Genomic DNA, 20,565 nt, shown 5'->3' with positions numbered 1-20,565 from the left:
GACGATGGATGATGCATTATGGACAATGACGATGCAGTGTGTGTGTGTGTGTGTGTGTGTGTGTGTCCATGTGTTTTGGATTTTTAACGCAGCTTTAAAAAAAAAAATCAATCATGTCACTCCGATGTCTGCAGTGTGACGGTTTATAGGGATGTCTAGCATTGGGGCATGATGTCCCACCCAGTCAAATTATCCTCACACTAGACCAACCAATCCTAACACTAACCTCTTAATGCTGAGCGCCAAAGTGAGGTAACTTCCCGTACAATTTTTATAAGTCTTTGGTATGAATGACATACTCCATACATAAGTCAATTCAGAGAATAAAATGAAGCCCAGATTTTCTGGACAAAAAGTATCATCTTATAGGCCAGCAAATATAATACTTCCTTTGCTTGAAATCAAATCCATTTTCAACTGGACTGAGAGGACATTTGATCAGAGAGGGAGGAGGAAATCTGTAAATAATAACTGGTATTATGTAATTAAAATTAGTTTTACCACCCAAAAAATGACACTTTAATTGCAGCAAATCATTAACTGTTATTATTACATTACTGACTTTTCCAGGTGGGAGAGAATCTTATTTTTCCATGACTAGCTGTCAGAGTGAACAGACTGTCAGTAGGGTGCTCTGCTACAGACGAGGATGTCGGACAACTTGCTGGGCCTAATGCATATATGCCTTCATTCTGGTGAACATCAAATGAAGGCAGAATGAAAAAAAAAGTGGAGTAAGAGTGATACAATATGGCTTTCATGGCATTATCCAGAGAAGAATGCTTAACAAAGGCCCAAGATATAGTTTAAGTCCTAACCTCATGGATTTTGATTCTCATTAAGGACAGATCTCTTGCATTGGGAGACTAAGATGCTCTTTTGCTAGTAAGAATAATCCCCATCAAGCTGGTGTCTGCTATATTATAAAGGATTCTTTGAGAAGGGTAAAGTGATGACTGCAGCCTTTTCTGTTCCCTTTTGATTTAGAAATAGTAACCAGACTAAGTCTATCCTGATCAATAGATCCAATATTGCCTTCACTATTTTTTGTCAGATTCAAGCAATTTTCATTTAGAGCCATCTAGACATATTAAGGAGTCTTTTAATGAAAACACCATGCAGATATGACCATCCATCTACAAGAAGCAAAAACAAGATTTTCAAGATGGTTGCCAAGGTAGGCATATTAAATGTCATGTTGGCAACAATTTTGTTTAGGAGAAAGTTCTTCTCATGAAAACTCCATGTTGATATGACTATCTGTTTTAGGAAAAGCATATGACATACATACACTTTTCTGTATAGAACATTCCTATGTCAAAAACTGTTACTTCAGTTAATGTAAACAAGAAAAGGAGATGTATTATTTCCATGCATAATGATATATGCAATGCATTTATATGAGATAAAAAAATTCACAAATTGGATGGTTTGTTGCAATATTAGATCAAATTCTGCTGAATGGTTTTGGAGGTCATTTAAAGGTTTTTCTATTTTAGTAATGGTGGCCACATCTGACTGCTGCTCTGCATCATTTTAATAAGTCTGAAAGAGCTGCAAACCATGATGCTTTCTTTAAATTCAGTCACATTCTTTTAAGCAATTTTTGAGGAGAAGTTGCAAATAGGAATTTTGAAGGGCTAATGCATGATAGACAAAAACCCATAGCCTTATGGCCAGATGAGCTAAAACAAGTACAATCCATACCCATATTTCCTTTGAAGATCACTGGCCAACACTGGAATACTGATGTTCTTCTTGCTTTTGTTGTCAGCTAGGTACTGGAACAGGATGGGAAAAAATACAATCTGCATCAATAGGATAACTTTAAAAACATAAATCATAAAAACTTTGGTTTTTGTAACGGTGGTAAAGTTCTGCAGAAATAATTTTGTAGTACATTCAGTCATGGCCAGAGTGACACGTAACCATTAAGTTTGAGGTATGGGCTAGACTTGCAATAAATTGCAGACTGTGAGGGATAGAATATGCTCTGTTTGGGATACGAATTGAATTTTAATTAGAATCCCTTTGATAATTGTCCCACAGATATCAGTGTATGGTCAAATAATGGAAAATGACAGAGTTCAGACAAACCAATGCAAAAACTTGGAAAATCTTGAGCCATTTGAAACTGGTGTCATAACATATTTTCCAGAATAGTTATTAATAAAGGTGGACTAGAAATGATAATTAGAATTTAGCTCCTGGAAATAATACGTATTTCTTGTTAGACTGTCTAAAACATGTGTGTTGGAAAGTTGAGGACATGAAAGTGAGAGATTCAGCTGGATAGCAGGAGCTAGTCTCAATAAAGCACAAGGTTAGTCTCAATCAAATACAATTTGCATTGATGTAAGTTTTTAATATTTTGTTAAATGTATTTGTTTTGAATTCATAAAACAATTTTTCCATGAGTTCAGAAGTTTATGGTTTACAAGCCGTTTGTCTTGATTGTTATATCATATGACTCGTGGATTATATGAATTTGTTCAAATTACCATGATATGATGTAACAGAAAATCATGGAATTTCATGCATTACCCTGACACACATTGTGAGTATTTATTTATTTATCTTGCTTCTTCAGGCATGTTACTTCCAAAATATAAACAATGGAACTCTAGGACTTCCAAAAAGGTATGCAACCTGGGGTCAAGGTAGAGCCATTCATTATTTTTTCAAATGTTTTAGTATTTTTTTTTATTTAAGCTTCTTTCAGTTTTTGAGGCCTTTTTAAAAAAAATTAAGGTTTCTAGAGTCAAAATGAAATTTTTGGTATTTTGAGAATTTTTAGGTCTATTTCTAACCCTGAAGATAGCTGCCAAGATAGGTATACTGGATATCACATCAGCACCATTTTCATTTAGATGCAAAATATATCAAAAAAGTCTTTTTGGAAAACTCTGTGTCAATATGTTTATCCATCTAGGATGAATAGTGATATAAATATTCAAAAAATGGCCATCATTATCATGTAGGATAAACTAGACATCATCAGACATCTTTTGTTCAAAACCTAATGTAAATAAGACCATCCATTTAGAGGGAATAGCAATGAGATGATTTTCAAGATGTTTGCCAAGGTCTCCATATTTTTATTAAAGTCCAAGTAAACAACATAAAAAGAGAACTCATTGTAGATATGACCAGCCATCCAGGAGTAGCAATAACTATATTTTCGAAATGAGACACCATGACAGCCATAACTGAAAATGCCATATTGATAAGACTTTCCATTGAGGAGAAATAACAATAACAAGATCTTCATGAACTTTGCTATAACAGTCATACTGGATATCACATTAGCACAGGGGCCCCGAGTGGCCAAGTGGTCTAAAGCTCTCTCTGTTATGGTTCACTGCCATCTCGCCTCTGTCTGTGTGGGTTCAAGTCTCGGATTCGGCCTATGTGGGTATTTGAGAAAGCTTGCCAGTTGCTTCTTGTGGGTCGATGGTTCTTTCTGGGGCTTTCCCAGGTTCTTCCTCCACCATTAATACTGGCTGCCATGTATAGTCTATTGTGTGCTGAAAAATGGCATTAAACCCTATTACAACAACAACAACAACAACAACAACACATTAGCACAATTTTCATTTAGTTCCATCCAGATATCACAAGAGTCTTTTTGGAAAACCCTATGTCAACATGTCCATCCATCAAGGAGAAAGAGTGATATGTTGTTGTTGTTCTAGGGTTTAACGCCATTTTTCAGCGCAAGATAGGCTATACATGGCGGCCAGTATAACTGGTGGAGGAAGAACTCTGGAAAACCCAGGGAAGAACCACCGACCCATGAGAAGCTACTGGCAGGCTTTCCCATGTACCCATGCCAGCCGAGCCTTAGACTCAAACCCACACAGACAGAGGTGAGATGGCAGTGATCTGGAACGGTGAGCAGGAAGAGTGATATAAATATTCTAAAGATGGCCACCATGGTAGTCATACTAGATGATCAGCTCACCATTTTCATCTATGACAAACTAGACAGTAACAGATGTGCTGTTACCATTGGAACAGCCCCAGTAGTTCTTTAGATTTGTCTCCCCTTTTTAATTCTTCTTCATAAATATCAGTTTCCTATTTTCGTTTGTAATACGTTCAGGCAGGAATGTGAACGTGCCTTCACAGCTCTTTTCGTTGAATCTGAAGCCCACCACAGTGTGAGTAAATTTGTGAATTATCGTTAACGACTCATATTTAATTTCCGATATGGATGTTAATTGAAAATGACAATCAGTTCCAACATAGGGATAGTTAACTATACGCAATGCCACGTGGCTTGCGAGTGCATACGATACTCTTTATTTGTGTGAGATTCATCTCATAAATATTCCTTTTGTGTCATCATTTAAACCCTCTTAGTAACAATCTTTGTTAAGCCACGGTAGAAATATTAACGGAAATGTACCTTATTGAATTTCAAAGTATGGAAGCACATACTGGACATTATTTCATTTTTAAATTTAAAAGGATGGAAAGACATAAGGAAGCTTTTACTTTCGATATATGTTGACTGTTTCAGTACTACATATACGTTTCTTTAATTTAATGTTGATGTAGTAATTTCATATTTTGTAATGGTTGTGTTTCCATTTATTACAGCTTTTTACCCTAATTTCAAGAGAGTTCTCGCCTACGAATTAAAACAGTATTTAAACACATTGTGTTGTCTTGTGTCTTGGATACTAGAGAACTCAAGGGTTATGCTAACTGTAATTCCTCCAGGGGAAAGGCAGTATAACAGAAGTCTTCCAGTGAAAACCCCACATCAATATGACTTTCCATTCAGAAGCAGTAACAATAATAAGATTGTCAAGCTGGCTATCATGGTGGTCATACTAGATATCAGACTAGCACCAATTTTATTAAGAACCAATTAGAAGAAGTCTTTTGGTGAAAACACCATGTCAGCACGACTTTCCATTCAGATGTAGTTATAACAAAGGTTTCAAGATGGTCACCATGGCAGCCATACTGGACATCAGATTGGCATCATTTTCATTTAGGACCAACAAGACAGCATAATAAGTTGATCTGTGAAAACCCCATGTTAATATTACCATTCATTCAAGAGTAACAATAACAAGACAATCAAGATGGCAGCTGTGTTGCCCATTTTCATTTAGAACCAATTATATTTTATAAGAAGCCTTCTGGTGCAAACCTTATGTCAAAATAACCCTCAATTTACAGAGATCAATGACAACAAACTTGTGCTAATAGACAGATGGACAAAAGATCTCAATCCCAGGACATCAGGACTTCCCATAAACTCTTCTGGTGTAAGACCAGAAGAGCTAACAATGGAAATATGACAAGTACTTATTATATGTTTATACTTTGTGTAGGAATCCTTCAGTACATGAAAATGTCTTCTTCTAAATGATAAACTATAAAACTTTTATCTACCAACCTCTCTTATCCTTGGAATCAGGGATGGATCCCCAAAGTAAACAGTCTTTGACTTCTTGGCTCCATACATTGGATTATTTTTATACTCACTACCTTTTCTTTTCATCCTTCAAGAACTATAACATACAAAAATATGGAACATTTACTGACAGCTTTTTGTCAACATCATGAAGTTTGAGATTGACATGTCAAGATAATGAAATGGTAGAAATCTAACTGTGGTAATGACAAAGAAGTGTTCCAATTCCTTTGGCCAATTAGTAATCTTCCATTTTATGGCCCCCTTGTCTAGCTCTCTAGAACGAAGGTTTGACCAAAATGGACCATATTGTACAAAAGTTAGTAGACAGTTGAATTCTTTCAAATACAAGCTAATGGCATTTTTGTCTTGTGAAAAGTAACAACACATCTATCTGAATAAATGTTGGTGTCTGGATTTGGTATTAATAAAAACACAGTCTTGAAAAAAAAACTGGTGATCTGAGTCAAACATAACAATGTCTGACCTGAAGAAAAATGTTGACATTTATTGTCAATTAACTTCTCCAATATCTAGGTCCTAAAGATGTGTGACAGTTCATTGACAAGGAACTGTACGACACCCAGAATACTAAAGATTTCACTGTAAACACGAATACCACTTTAAAAATAAGTTATATAACAAAAAAAGTTTTAAACACCTCAAATATTACAAAAAATACCGTGAAACAATTAAAGAAAAGAATATTAGCATAGAGAGCAATCTTTAAAAATATTGAGGCCCAGGTGGGTCTGATTCTGCTCACCTCGATAGTTGTGAATGCAAATTCACATATGTATAATACTGAGCCTGCTATAGGGAAAGAAAATGGATCAATGCCTTATCTCCAAGCTTACATATCAAATCATACTGAAATTTTATCAGAAATGAAGCCTCAAGAGTGTACACATGGAAGTGTTGATCAACGGACAATGCACAATGGACAAAAGGACATACCATAAATTTACTAGGCATCTGACCAGGTGGATTCATATTTTTTTGAAACTGATCAGGTACCATGTGTATTGTGGTAGTTTAATCGATCTTCAGTGAGAACCAAGGAAATGTGTACGTTTTCTCCACATACAATGTATGTTGTACTTTTTTGACAGTCTTGATAGGACACAATCTTCATACAAATAATTGGTGGAAGGGAATATTTTACAGAAAAGTTAGATACACATGAATATGAAAAGTAGAATATTTGAACTGCAATCAGTAGATACTAAACTTTTTTGTAAATTATGTTCCTCCAAAAATACTTGCCCAACCACATTAACAGTAGGAAATTATTTGCTGCTACCTCTGAATCCAGCCCTCCCCCAAAAGACAAACACATCTTTCTAGGCATCATCTACACAAAGGGAAGTAACTCTTACAAATTAACTACCCTGTTTCTGCAAGATGGTCACTCATATTCCAGGTTAAGCTTGAGTGAAACCTATAACAGGATGCTGGCATTTGCAGGGAAGGGTGCATGGGATTAATAGTAATTGATCAGACACATAACCCAATCAGACATATCAGGAGGGTAAGAAGGAAATGTTTGACCATCCAACCTCTACCTCTGCTACCCTGAGGGACCATGACGACTTTTCAACTTGAAAGAATGAACTTCTCCTGACATGAAGTTAGCATAACTTAGGATTATGCAATTATACATGTGCAAGGGTGCATGCACCCAGCTACTGCCTTACATTCAAAAGTTTCCCAGATAAATCCAGCAAAAGTGTCACATCATGCCAGGACCTGATGTTGTGCTGTTATGGGGTATGGTAACCTTACCAAAATACTTGCTGATTCAGACTATGTGAAATATTATAAGAAAAACAATGAAACACACATATGGGTAACTGATGTTTTTAGCAGTTTTTACTGTTTTTGCAAATACAGAATTAGAATGCAAAAGGTTGATTTTCAGTTCTTATATTTACATTAGCTCATTTACATCAATAAATATGAGCAATTGCATTTGCCTTTTTAAAACCATAATACTCTTTTCAATGTTTACAATAAAGAAAATAAAGAATTAATATATCTGAAAAACATTTTGAAACTTTTCATCAGGCCGGTAGGGACAACTTTCAATGCTATCAAACAGTAATGCATATATAAATTTACCAATGGTTTTAAATGATTTTTCATGCAAATTGTGCTTTCCAAGCAATATATTTACCATAAAAAGAACTCTGCGTTATCATCGAGTGTTTTCTTTTGAATAAAATCTAAAACCATTTAACCAACTTATTTTCATGCTAACCTTCGAAACATCTGAAAATATTTCATTTAAAGCACATATTTGATCAAGTAAATATTGATTTCTGAATATTTCATTTTATTAATACATATATAATAACACTTTCATGTAACCAAAGATCACAAAGTTATTTCAAGTCAGTATTATATGCTGTGTTCTAGAATGGTATTTAATTCAGTAACTTGGCAAATGACATCAAAAGTGCTTCAACTACAATATTATAATTAATAGCATATAGTACAATAATACAGGATAAGATATATTCTTAATAAGTCTGTCAAAAGCATTAAAATAATTAGACCAATATCAATCACACAAAAAAAAAAATTTACTGCATGTGCACTGTTTTAATGATTTTTTTTCTCAGTGTTAATAATTTTATTATTTCTCAATAAAATAAAGTAACCTTTTTACATTTCACGTAGACAAATCAGGTACTTTGAAAATATTTCACTATTAAAATGCCAATGCAAAATAAACAGTCTTACATTATTTCATTTCATGATGCAGGGGTCATGCTACCAGGCCAGGCCAAGTGGATGACTCAGTTACCTAAAACATGTATACTTTGCCTGTTATCTGTTAGGAAAGTGAATATGACTTCACTCTGTGATTTTTTTTTCACATATGAGTTGCAGTAGGTTATACTTTTAAGATGCTCCCTCACTCTAGCCAGGCAGTTCTGACTGCTGTTGTTGCACAAGGCAAAATGCATGCATTGTTGATAACAATAGTGCCTACAAATTCTTGCACATTCACAGCTGAATGTTTTAATAGCTGAACATTAACACTTTTTTATGATTACTGCCCAATTTCTGCAAGTAACTATTTAATCATGAAAACATACCAGTGAAAGCACTGTCCAATTTACTCCCCATATAAAGATTTTAACTGCCGTGTTTGCATTATTTTCTTCTACATAAAATCAGTCTAAAATGGTAGTGAACTTATAATGGCAGACTTAGTTGTGTCTAGGAAGTAACACTTCAACAGATTGTCTGTTTTTGTAAATCACTGGGCAAACAGATTATGGAAAATATACAATTCATATGAGCAAAATGTATTTATTATGAGATATAAGATTTAGCCTAAAAATGTAATCATGTAGGTCAGAAACACTTGGGACAATGTTACATGATGGTATCTGAGAGGCTCTGTGAGGTCCAGGTTATTTTCTGACATCAATTATTTTTTTGAAAATACAATAAAAGCATTGAAGCAAATACTATATATCTAATGCATAACTTTGTTACTAGTACACAGACAAATAAGAAAACCCTACATTTGCAGTCCTATCAATGGGTTGTTGTAACAAAGACAGAAAGTGAGTGTTTATATCAAGAAAAATAGAATCACTCATGCATTATTCATGGTGCCATATTTGTTCTTGTGTCAATCCAGTTGGAAAGAAGGGTCTAGTTCATTCGTATATTGACTTCACTGTATTGTCTATGAATGGTTACAGTAATGTTTTATAGGCAACACTGAAATTAGCACAAACAATATGGTATGAAGACACTAGTGCATTTTCTCTCATGTACGTGCTACAGGGGCTGCTTCAAAACAGTTAGAAATCTTGTAGACTGCCATTTTAGAGTGAACTTTCAGGAGATAAAAATAATAAATGTTTAAATAGTAGTTTTTAATCATTATTAATAACTTGTAATTATAATCCTCCTATCAGTTATAATTAATTATAATGCATAGTTTCTGCTGTGTTCTTTTAAATTCATATGGCCAAAAATAAACTGTATGTCTAAATACAAATATACACACTTTTAAAGTCATATGGCCAAAATACACTGTATGTCTCAATACAAATATATATACACTTTTAAAGTCATATGGCCATAATACACTGTATGTCTCAATACAAATATACACACTTTTAAAGTCATATGGCCAAAATACACTGTATGTCTCAATACAAATATATACACACTTTTAAAGTCATATGGCCAAACTATACTGTATGCCTCAATACAAATATACACACTTTTAAAGTCATATGGCCAAAATACACTGTTATGTCTCAATACAAATATATACACACTTTTAAAGTCATATGGCCACAATACATTGTATTTCTCAATACAAATATACACACTTTTAAAGTCATATGGCCAAAATATACTGTATACCTCAATACAAACATACACACTTTTAAAGTCATATGGCCAAAATACACTGTATGTCTCAATACAAATATACACACTTTCAAGAATAATATAATTTTTATACACACACAAAATGTGTTCACAATAAACATTAGAAAGAATTTTCAGCTTGAAAATAAAACCACTTAAATGCAATACTGCATCATAAAAAATAGAAGACATAACTAAAATAAGAGAAAGAAAACACACACAGTGATATATATATAACATTTCTTGTTGGGCTCCCACTTCTCCCTGGTCTCTCACTTCTTCCTACTCTGTCCAAAAGATAAGCTACTTCTTCCTAAAATTCAAGTCTAGTTTTCCTCATGATAATATATAACAACTACAGTATCTCCAATAAATCATGATTTTCAGTTCATCAAATGGTGATTTGACGTGCTCAAAATAACATTGGAAATAATTAAATTTTTTAATTTTAAGCAAACTTAAATTCTACATTTAAGTCCAAGATGAAACTTAATAATATTCACATGGTCTGAATCAACCTAGCATTGGATCAAAATTAGCTGTTAATCAGGACCAAATCAGGTTGTAATTTGGACCAAACAAGCCTGGTCCAAATCAGCCATGGTCCAAATAGCAACAGGTGCTGCCGCTAGATCAAGATTAACATTGTCTCACAATGGTATCCTCATCACACCTGGTACTTTTTCTGATTTTGTATGTAAAAAGCTATATTAATATATCCAAAAATACATTCATAATTGAAAGGTCAACTGTCCATATTTTGGTGTACATGACATATGGGATTTTCCACAAGATATTATGTTGAAATAAATTATTGGGAAATGCATAACAACTCATAAATATATATGCACATCTAAGCCTACTTTTGAAAAACACTTAACTCCTTTTTTCAAGAATAATGATAAAATGTGTGCAAATAGTTGGGTAAAATGACTGAATTATGTCTTAATAAAGGTCACTAATGAAGGCAAAAACCATAACTCTTCTCAACACATGGCTACTTAATGTAAACAATGACCACAGTATGATAAAAATTTGTGCAAAACACATGAAACTTTATTTCATAAAAAGCAGACCTTTATACCAAGAAATCAGATTATACAAATGTAATGTCAGTCATTATATTAAATTTATTAAAACATTTTTAGTACAACTTTCGTCATGTAATTTGTTTTTCAAGGTTAGATTCAATACGTGACTGAAAATTGCTGGAATTCGCGGACACCATTTGTTGTCGGCATAGGGTAGCCACTTACTAGCCAGCCCAGCAAGCTTGAATGACCTCTCATCGATATATACCTGCATGAAATCAATAGGAATATGATTTATTTTATCAGAAATTGTGATCATAGCATTCGTTATGTCTTTAATCTGCTGACAGATGAGACAAAAGTACATCATTGCTGAAATCTGACCTGGATCTGGCCATTTGCATTCCTAATCACGTGACTATACAACTCCCACAGCCTATGTGTCAATGACATCAGAGGTCATACAGTCATGTGATATCAACAATAAACCATTTCTAGTGTTGATGTAGGAAAACAAATGAAACATATAAATGAAAGTCACTACATTTTTATAGAAAAATGAAAAAACAAAAACTTCTCAAATATTTATTGTGAAAACGACCGAAAATCTTTAAATGTTGCAACAATCTGAAGAAAACCAGATTCACTATGCAGAGAGCACATGTCAATGTGGTAGTCAAGTGACACCAACAAAATCATCGCTGACACACACTCCATACTTCTTGAAAATGGTTTTCTCTACCCTGCTGCGATACCAACAGGTTTCTGGTTGTTGTTCTCAGAATAAATATGTTGAGAATGAAGTGTACATTATATATGACTTCTATATAATATGTCCCAATTCTATGTACAACTTTGGAAATTTGTTTATTGTCAATATCACATGACTATATGACCTCTGATGTCACTGACATGTAAATTGTGAGATTTGTATAGTCATGTGACTCCTAATGCAAATGTCCAGACCCAGGTCAAATTTCAGCAACGACGTACTTTCGTCTTGTCTGTCAGCAGATTAAAGACATAATGAATGCTATGCTTATGATAATTGAGAAAATAAATCATATTCCTATCAATTTCATGTAGGTACATCTCACTGAAAGGTCATTCAAGTTTGCTGGGCCGACTACAGTCCTACAATGTAAGACACATCACCCAATAGTTTTGTTCTGGGGGGTGATGAGTCCTACATCCTAACTAATGGCGCTGTGTAGCATGTTTTGATTTTGACTAACAGTGTAACAAAAGTCAAATGTTCAGAAATATCACACAACTGGCAACCAATAATGATGCTTTTCCACAAAGTAGAGTTATAATGTTTTTGTCTGACTTGACTTACTCTGTCTTTTCTCTAATAGATTCAAATTCTCACAAAAGATGTGGACCTGTTTTCATGTTTCGTTGGCCTACATTTTAGTTAGCTAGAAAGCAATGAAAGCCAGGAATGCCAAAATCGGGTCAAGTTGAAATATTATTCTTTAACTAAACGAGTACAGATATATTATGCCTACTGGAACTGTTAGCAACGTTTTGTTTTGTTCAAGAGACATATCACCCACACGAACCTACTTAAACATACTTCAGTATACCTCGACTATCATCTCATTGCAACAAACTCAAATATATGTCAATGGTACATGAAAATGTGTCCACTTGCTAGTGTCATATTTTCATTCCGTCAGGATACAGACACCATAGTAAGTATATTAATTACACATAAGTTAGCGGAAGAGTGTCAATGTAGACTGCCAAGTGTGAGATATTCCTGAACGTTTGACTACTCATTCCGATGTCAATTGACATCGGAACACGCTATACAAGGTCTTTATTTGGGTAGTAAGATAGCACTAAAACAAAAACATGTGCTACGTCTTACATTGTAGCACTAGGCCAGCTAGTAAGCGGCTACCCCATGCTGATACCAAACTGTGTCAGCGAATTCCAACTTTTCGATAGGGAATGGACTCTGACACTACACCCCAACATAAATGTTCAAATATCAAAAATGGGTTGGCAAGGGTCCATGGAAACTCGGACTACGGAGACTCGTGCCAGTTCCTTCTCTCCATTTCCACGTTTGTACACTTGCCGCTAGTTTATTAACTGCATAACAATTGCTCAAAATATTAGCTGAGTTTATTTTTTGGGTCGTTAATTTGTTTTCTTATGAAGATATGAAACAACACACACACACACACACACACACACACACATACACACAAACACCCATTATATATACATATATTCTATAATCCCGAAAAGAATCATCTCAGCAAATGGCTCTACTACAGTAACCGTCTAATGCCACTTACTGTCACCATTTATTTTTAACAAAATATATATAAACAAATTACAGATAGTATAAATGAATACTCTGTAACGTGCTTCGTGAAAATACGGATATTTTTTTTTTTTAAATCTGAGGATACTTTACCTTTCCACACATGGAGCGGAAATTGGAGCAGTGGCTTCCCTTTGACGTGGCAATGAATAATATTAACTGGAAGCTTTTTGCGGCAAATATATTTGATCATTCTCGTCAATATCTGTTGATAACGTTTTACAAATGGCATTTCTGTTGGGGTATTTTATGATTTTGATAATGCGAGCAAATCGTGTTCATTATCTGACGTGGGCGTATCTGCGTATTGTAATTGACTGAATAATATAAGAAAACGCAGAACGTTGCTTCCCATCACTCAAGGTAAGATTTCTTTAACGTCGGCATGATTTCAAGCAATAACTAAACATAAGCTCCAATTATTATTTTACTGGCAATGCATACAAAAGAATAAAGACATTAAATCAGAAGTGGTTTGCAAGATAAACAGAGCATATTAAGCATTACTGCATAGATACAAAATTGGACAAGTGCACAACATAAAATAAATGAATTAAGTATTTTAGGTAAATTAAAAACCACAGGTCATTATGATTTGAAGGATAAAAATGCAACGTTGCTAAAAAAAATTAAAGGTTAAACTTGTAATTTCAATTAAACTCAGACCGTCGGGTTGGCACTAAAACCAGTTAAGATGCAGATTATGCGTAAAAACGCATCGCATTAATCTTTCGCCCTTGACTAAAAATTTCGCCTTTTACTAAAGATTATTTTCGTAAGAATGATTATTCATCTGCTAGTCTCTACAACAACTTAGTTTCACATCGTATTAATCTTTCGCCTTTTACCTTTTGGACAAATGGAGCTTATCGTGAATATTTTGTTCCCTGAACAGTACTGAATCATTGACACACACATTACCAGATACCCCAATGAATTTCCGATGGACCTATTCAAAGAGGGGATAGAAACCAGACTGGGACTCAAGACATGCAAAATCAGATGGAAGACATTGCAGGATTTTCCGACAGTGAAAACCGAAAACGAATTATCCAGATTCATGCTGCAGTGGTGGACAAAGTACCGGAATTTTTTCAAGTGTATGGTTTCGTGGTACCCAGGGTGCAACGTTACACGCGCCTGTCTCGTTTGTGGAAAAAAAAGGACCACGTCCGAAGAGAATCTCGAGAAACAAACAGACAAGCTTCATATGCGACGGCCGTGGCGACCGCTGATGACATCATCGGACAAATCTTCGACGATGATGATGACTCGGACCTTGAACCGGAACAGTAAACTGTCAACGCAAGCCAACGCCAGCCCCTAGCAACTCCAACAACAGAAGAAGAAACAATACAAAATGAAGACGAAATAGCTCAAGAAGGTAAACAGGATACTCCGCAAACCGAAACAGACAAGGAAACTGTGACCGAAACAGATTACCAAACTGTAGAACCAAACGAGGAAACTGTGACTGAAACAGATTACCAAACTGTAGAACTATGAAACAAAAGAAAGAACAGGAAAAACAAGCAATCAGAAATTAATGAAACCAAGACAAAAAGAACCATGACAAATAGCAACAAAGAGAAAAACAGCCTGATATCAGACCCCACCATAAACGTCAAAAGCATCCTCACACGAAATCAGCGTGCAACAACCAGCAAAAACCCATATGCCCGCACAAGAGCAAGAAGCAGCACTATCACCCAAACGTGGACCACAAAAAAACAAACCACCACACAAAAGCAATACCACAACTCAGAATGCAGAATAAACACTCATTAACCCTTATATACCTTCCTTATGGAAATGGAGCAAGCACTACGCATTTTATCTCTAAATTGTAACGGACTAAACCATGATAAAGCAAAATAAAAACCACAAAACAAAAAACAAAAAAACAAAAAAACAAGAAATTATCACATTATCTTATTACAGGAAATACATGACAAACATTTAAGTAATACAATACCTGGAAAACAATTTGGATGCTACACTCATAGTGCAATAAGACCTAATTAACCCAAGATCAAGGGTAGCTTTTATATTAAATAAGAACATAAAAAATAATAAATGGACAAGCTACAACATACCCGACACACTAAAAGGTAGGGTATTACACATTTTTATTAACAACATACACATAATTAACATATACGCGCCAGGAAATAAATCACATAGGAGACACTACTACAAAACCCTACAAGACTACCTAAGAGATTTCAACCTCGAACACATGTTGATAGCTGGTGACTTTATCTGCATTCTATCAGACTTAGACCGAAAGGGAGGAACGTCTGAATTTGATAAGGAACTTGCCCCCACCTTATCCAACCTGATAAAGGAGCACTCACTAACGGATACATACAGAGTCAAAAATTCAAAAGGGAATCAATTTACATATCACTACACAAACGATGGAGCCTCGAGACTAGACAGAATGTATGTAAATAATGTATGTAAATGGCAAAAACCAGGAAAATATCATAGACTCTGAAGTCCTACCTTTTAAACTAGCGGACCATAATGCTATTTCAGTGGTAATAAAAACCCGAAACCCACACAAGTGGGGAAGATGACAATGGAAATTAAACAATCAGTTACTACAATTGGAAACATATCAGCAGGAAATTGCTCATATTTTGACCAACCACGATGCAGACTACAATAATATAATAAAGGAATGGGAACACAAAAAAGCCAATGAAAAAATCTCCCAATCATATGCACTCTCCATAGCAAAAAACAAAATGTACATTGAGAAGGAATGTCATTACATTATCTACCACCCTGAATCTAGAAACGAAGATATACAAACGGCACAAAACGTCCTACAAACACTAAAAGAAAAAGAAGAAATAGGAAATAGACTCAGAGCGGGTAAATTTCACTACATTTACAAAGAAGAGAGGCACCTGTATAGAAAAGAGGAGATTAGAAAAGGGTTATAACGAAGCATCACACAAATAAAAGAAGAAAAAGTCCTAAAACAGAAATACTAGACTATATACATAAATTTTGTGCAAATCTATACCAATCACAAAAAATACCAACAACAAATATAACACATTACATGGAAAATGTAAACTTTCCTAAACTAAGTCAGAAGAATACAGACCTCTGCGAAGAACCCATCAGGAACAAGAAATAATAAATGCAATTAACCAACTAAACAAGGATAAATCCCCAGGACTAGACGGCCTAACCATTGAATTCTATAAGAACTTTCCAAAAACTACTAGCACCACCATTATGCAAGATCTTCAAGGAAATCTTCAAACAAAAAGAGATGTCCCCCATCCTGAAACAAGGACTAATTACGCTAATTTACAAAAACAAAGGGAATGCAAATGAATTAACAAATTGGCCACCAATCACTCTACTGAAAACATATTATAAAGTACTAAGTAAAATACTGGCCGATAGAACCACCACTACACTTAACAATATAATCAATATAAATCAAACATACGGAGGTGATGACAAAAATATTCTAGATAACACCTTATCAATCAAAATCATTATAGACTTTAATGAGAGCCAAAAGGACACTGGAGCGATGATTCTAATAGATCAAGAAAATACTTTCTATAGGGTTGAAAAAAATTACATAACTGAAATCCTAAAACGTTTTAATTTTGGACCAATTTATAAACAGTGGATAGAAATCCTATACAACAATATATCGGCAGCAGTACAAACTAATGGCGCGATTGCCAAAAAATTCCCGATAGAGAGATCGGTGAGACAAGGATGCCCTTTATCCATGTTACTCTATGTAATGGGCATCGAAGCGCTAAGAATCGAAATACAGAGTAATAAAAACAACATAGGGGTCCATATTCCTGACCTAAAAGAGGAAATAAAGATGCTACAGCACGCGGATGACTACCAGTTTTATAAAAGACACAACCTTTTATAAACACCTGATGCAAGAATAATATAACTATGGAAAAGCATCCTGATCCCAGATAAATGATGGGAGAACCGAAATCTTGCTAATCGGCAACTGGTGTGTATGAAGGGGCAAATTTCTGGCGATCTGTGAAGAACACATTAGTGTGAGACCAGAGAACAATTAATTAGATTTATGGGGACAGGCGCGTATCAAATCGCCATACTGCCATGATCGGTAATGTCTTTTCGAGGGGAGATATTTATTTTTAATTAAGCATTCGTTTATTTAGCCAACAGAAGACTGGTGGAGACAAAAGCTAACTTCGATTCCATAGTGTAAATATCAGAATTGAAAGATCGCAGAACAGTTACTCAAACTACCAGGTCAAGTTGACCACGACTTTGGCGCCTCTGGAAAAAGGCGGCAGATATATTTGATTCTGATTGGTTACGCTAAATAAGGGGCATGTTTCCCACCCTAAATTTCCTAGTTTTAATATCGCGACATCGAAATTTATTTTAATCAGTCTAAGCTTTTCTGCAAGAGAAAACGAGTGTAAGAAAACTCCGTGAGTAAATTTGGGAGAAATTCTCTCGTAAAACTTGTCCAAGAGGACTGTTGTCGAGGAAAACCGACGAACAAATTTGGCGGTTGAAGCGAGGAACGCTGAAAGCTCAAAGGGAGAAAATAGCTCCTGTGACGTATTAACTCTGAGACGTATCCTGTGACGTATTATCTCTGAGACGTATAGTGAGACGTATTATCCTTAGATCCAGGTATCTGTGAATCTACGTGCTACGCACAGAGTTGAGGACTGAAAGAGACAAGACAGAGGGGAGGCAAAGGAACAGCTACAGTAGAAGTGGAGCGAACCGGAGAAGCAGGTTATGCCATTGTACAAGGCACTGACTTCGATTGTTCACTCGATCCTATGATGAACTAATTCTATCAGTAAAACAGATGGACTACTTTGTTTAAACATATTTGTGTTTTGTAATTTGGTGAAAGTTTTATTTCTAGAAGCAGAGTATATTCCTGATGTAATGAATTCTCACAGTTGTTTTATGTAATTGATTAAATTGTTGTTTATATGTACGGGGGCTCGTGTTGGTCTGTTATATATCTCTGCTTAGATCTCTATGTATTCCACCTATAAGTTTCACCACTTATATTTATATTTACTCGAACCGGGCAATAACATCGAGGGTGATCAACCTCTAGATAACGAGAACCAAATTAAGCGGACACATTGAAAGAAGGTACAATCCGCCAACACACAAACCTCTTGCAAGAAGAGAGGACTTTGTGTAAGGTTTCTACAAAGTGGACCGTGGGTCGCTTACAGCGTGGAAACCATCCAGATCTACCACCTGAAAAAATAAAAAACATGTTTAAACACTTGGCATTTTTTTGTTGTTGTTAAAAACACGAAGCACTTAAATTACCTAAATGTACTAAACAAACTTTAAAAAAAAACAATTACAATTGTGGAGCTCGATATATTTCAACCTTATCGACAGAGCTCACGTCGCTAAATCATACCTTTTTAGTAACATATGGTATGAGTTAAATGTTATACACTCTGATATGCAGTACATTAGGAAATTCGAGAAGATAATATCCCAATTCATATGGAATGGAAAAATACACAAACTAAGTAAACAGACATTACAAAGGAAAACAAGAAAGGAGGGCTAAACATTCCTATTCTTGCAATTAAACAAACCGCAAACATTATTAACGGAATTAAAAGATTACAAAACCTTGACGGAAGACCATGGAAAAACATATATGTTTATTTCTTTGGATATATCCTAAATATTTTCCCAGAAATATATAAATATAACAAACTAACAACGAAACTCAAACCCCAAAACATCGCATACAAAGTATAAAAAAATCATAGAATATAGAACTAACAAAGGAATATGGAGCTTACATGAAGAACCACATACGGATACTTACATAACCTTTATACAACCCAACACAAAACACAAAAAATAGAACACCTACATCCAGACCTAAACTGGAAACGAATCTAGGAGAGATGGGGGAAAATAAAACACTAACGCTCAAAAGTAGTGAAAGGGGATACCGTAGCCTCAATGGGAATTAACATTACAGACCCCCCCCCCCGGGACACTATAGCCTCAATGGAAATTTAACATGGAGAAAAATCGTGGGACACTATAGCCTCAATGGAAATTTAACATGGAGAAAAATCGTGGGACCATATAGCCTCAAGGGAATTTAACATGGAGAAAAATCGTGGGACTGTTGAGCCTCAAGAGGAATTGAACATGGGAATAGGGGACTGTATAGCGTCAAAAGGAATTTAAACAGGGTGGGACTGTATAGCGTCAAGGGAAATTGAACATGGGATTTTTTTTTTTTAATTTTTTTTAAAAAAAGGGGTAGGCAATCGAAAGTCATTCTCTTTTCGAGAAATGTGGGTGGCCCTGAAAAGGGCCTTTGGGTTTCTTCTGCTTCTTCTTCTATTTCCTCCATTTCCTCATCCAGCCCCTAATCTTTCCCCAAATTCCTTTGTTCTTCCTCTTTTCTTTTTCTGGTAACCAGTCTGGGTGACCCATAGCCCTGAACTTCTCTTGTATCTTGATCCAATTTTGATTGACTTTGTCAAAGGCCTCTTTCTTCTTTATTGTTTCCTTATCCTGTCTTTCTTGACTCCATTTTTCTTTTATCTTTTTCACCTCTTCAGTCATCATTTGTTTCATTATTTCTTCTCCTTTTTTCAACCTGTCCAGCCCCCTCTTCACATATGACAACTCCGTCCAATACACTATATGTTCTAGGAAGCACCGGACTTGGACGACATAATCCAGTGCTTCCTTCAAACTCACCACTCTGACATAAGGTGGGTCAATAAATCCTCTTGATTTGTTGACTTCATCTTCTATCATTCCTTCTATTATATGTCTGGCGGCCTTTAGACGTTCGACTTGACTGGTTACCAAGTGTTCTTTATCTTCATACTTCCATTCCTTTTGTATCCTTTCTATAACATATTCTGCATCTATCATCCAGAAATAGATATGCCTCAATTGATTAAATAAATCAGTCACTTGCCTCATCTTGTCTAGATTATTCTGTAGAATGGTGCGAACGACGAACTTTGTAGGTTCTTATAGTTAAAGCGCGGACGTGAAGGAAAACATCCCCCTAAGACATAAAATTGATCGTTCGTTCGTTAGTTGGATTATAGTGGTTTTCGTTCTTTTGAACATGTACCACTTTTTTATTCACGCACTGCGTGATTTTTAATTACTCCTGGGGGAAGGAAAAGGAGCCTCATCCCTCAGGCTTTTATGTACTCAAAGAGTACTTTTTAATTTAGCCACTCAGGTGTAGGACTAACTAGTCCTTAACAACCTGACTGGAAGGCTAATAGACATGAGTGGGAATAGTCACACCACACACTCGTGTTTCTTAGTTG

At 35.2% G+C, this 20,565-nt stretch overlaps 1 protein-coding gene across 5 annotated transcripts in view; it reads right to left on the bottom strand.

Moving 5' to 3' along the window:
• Positions 1–18,481, bottom strand: part of LOC149804631 (nuclear valosin-containing protein-like) — a 107,407-nt gene extending 88,926 nt beyond the window's left edge. Inside the window, exons 1-3 of one of the 5 annotated variants that reach the window (XM_089942679.1) lie at positions 18,394–18,481; positions 5,417–5,531; positions 1,708–1,781 (exon numbers count right to left, since the gene is read on the bottom strand). In XM_089942679.1, the coding sequence (XP_089798805.1) occupies positions 1,708–1,781; positions 5,417–5,521 (179 nt within the window). In that variant the 5' untranslated portion in view covers positions 5,522–5,531; positions 18,394–18,481. Of the gene's footprint in view, positions 1–1,707; positions 1,782–5,416; positions 5,532–9,047; positions 9,180–13,223; positions 13,271–13,303; positions 13,671–14,294; positions 15,126–18,393 lie in introns of those variants that run through there. The other 4 variants (XM_089942704.1, XM_089942671.1, XM_089942687.1 and 1 more) reach the window with 4 other exon arrangements.
• Between the last annotated feature and the right edge of the window lie 2,084 nt (positions 18,482–20,565).

Source organism: Sinohyriopsis cumingii, chromosome 2 (assembly GCF_028554795.1).
Source record: "Sinohyriopsis cumingii isolate HCF-2022 chromosome 2, ASM2855479v2, whole genome shotgun sequence".
Classification (NCBI taxonomy): Eukaryota; Metazoa; Mollusca; class Bivalvia; order Unionida; family Unionidae; genus Sinohyriopsis; species Sinohyriopsis cumingii.
Note: the sequence above shows the minus strand (reverse complement) of the source record. Positions and strands in the feature narration are given on the sequence as shown.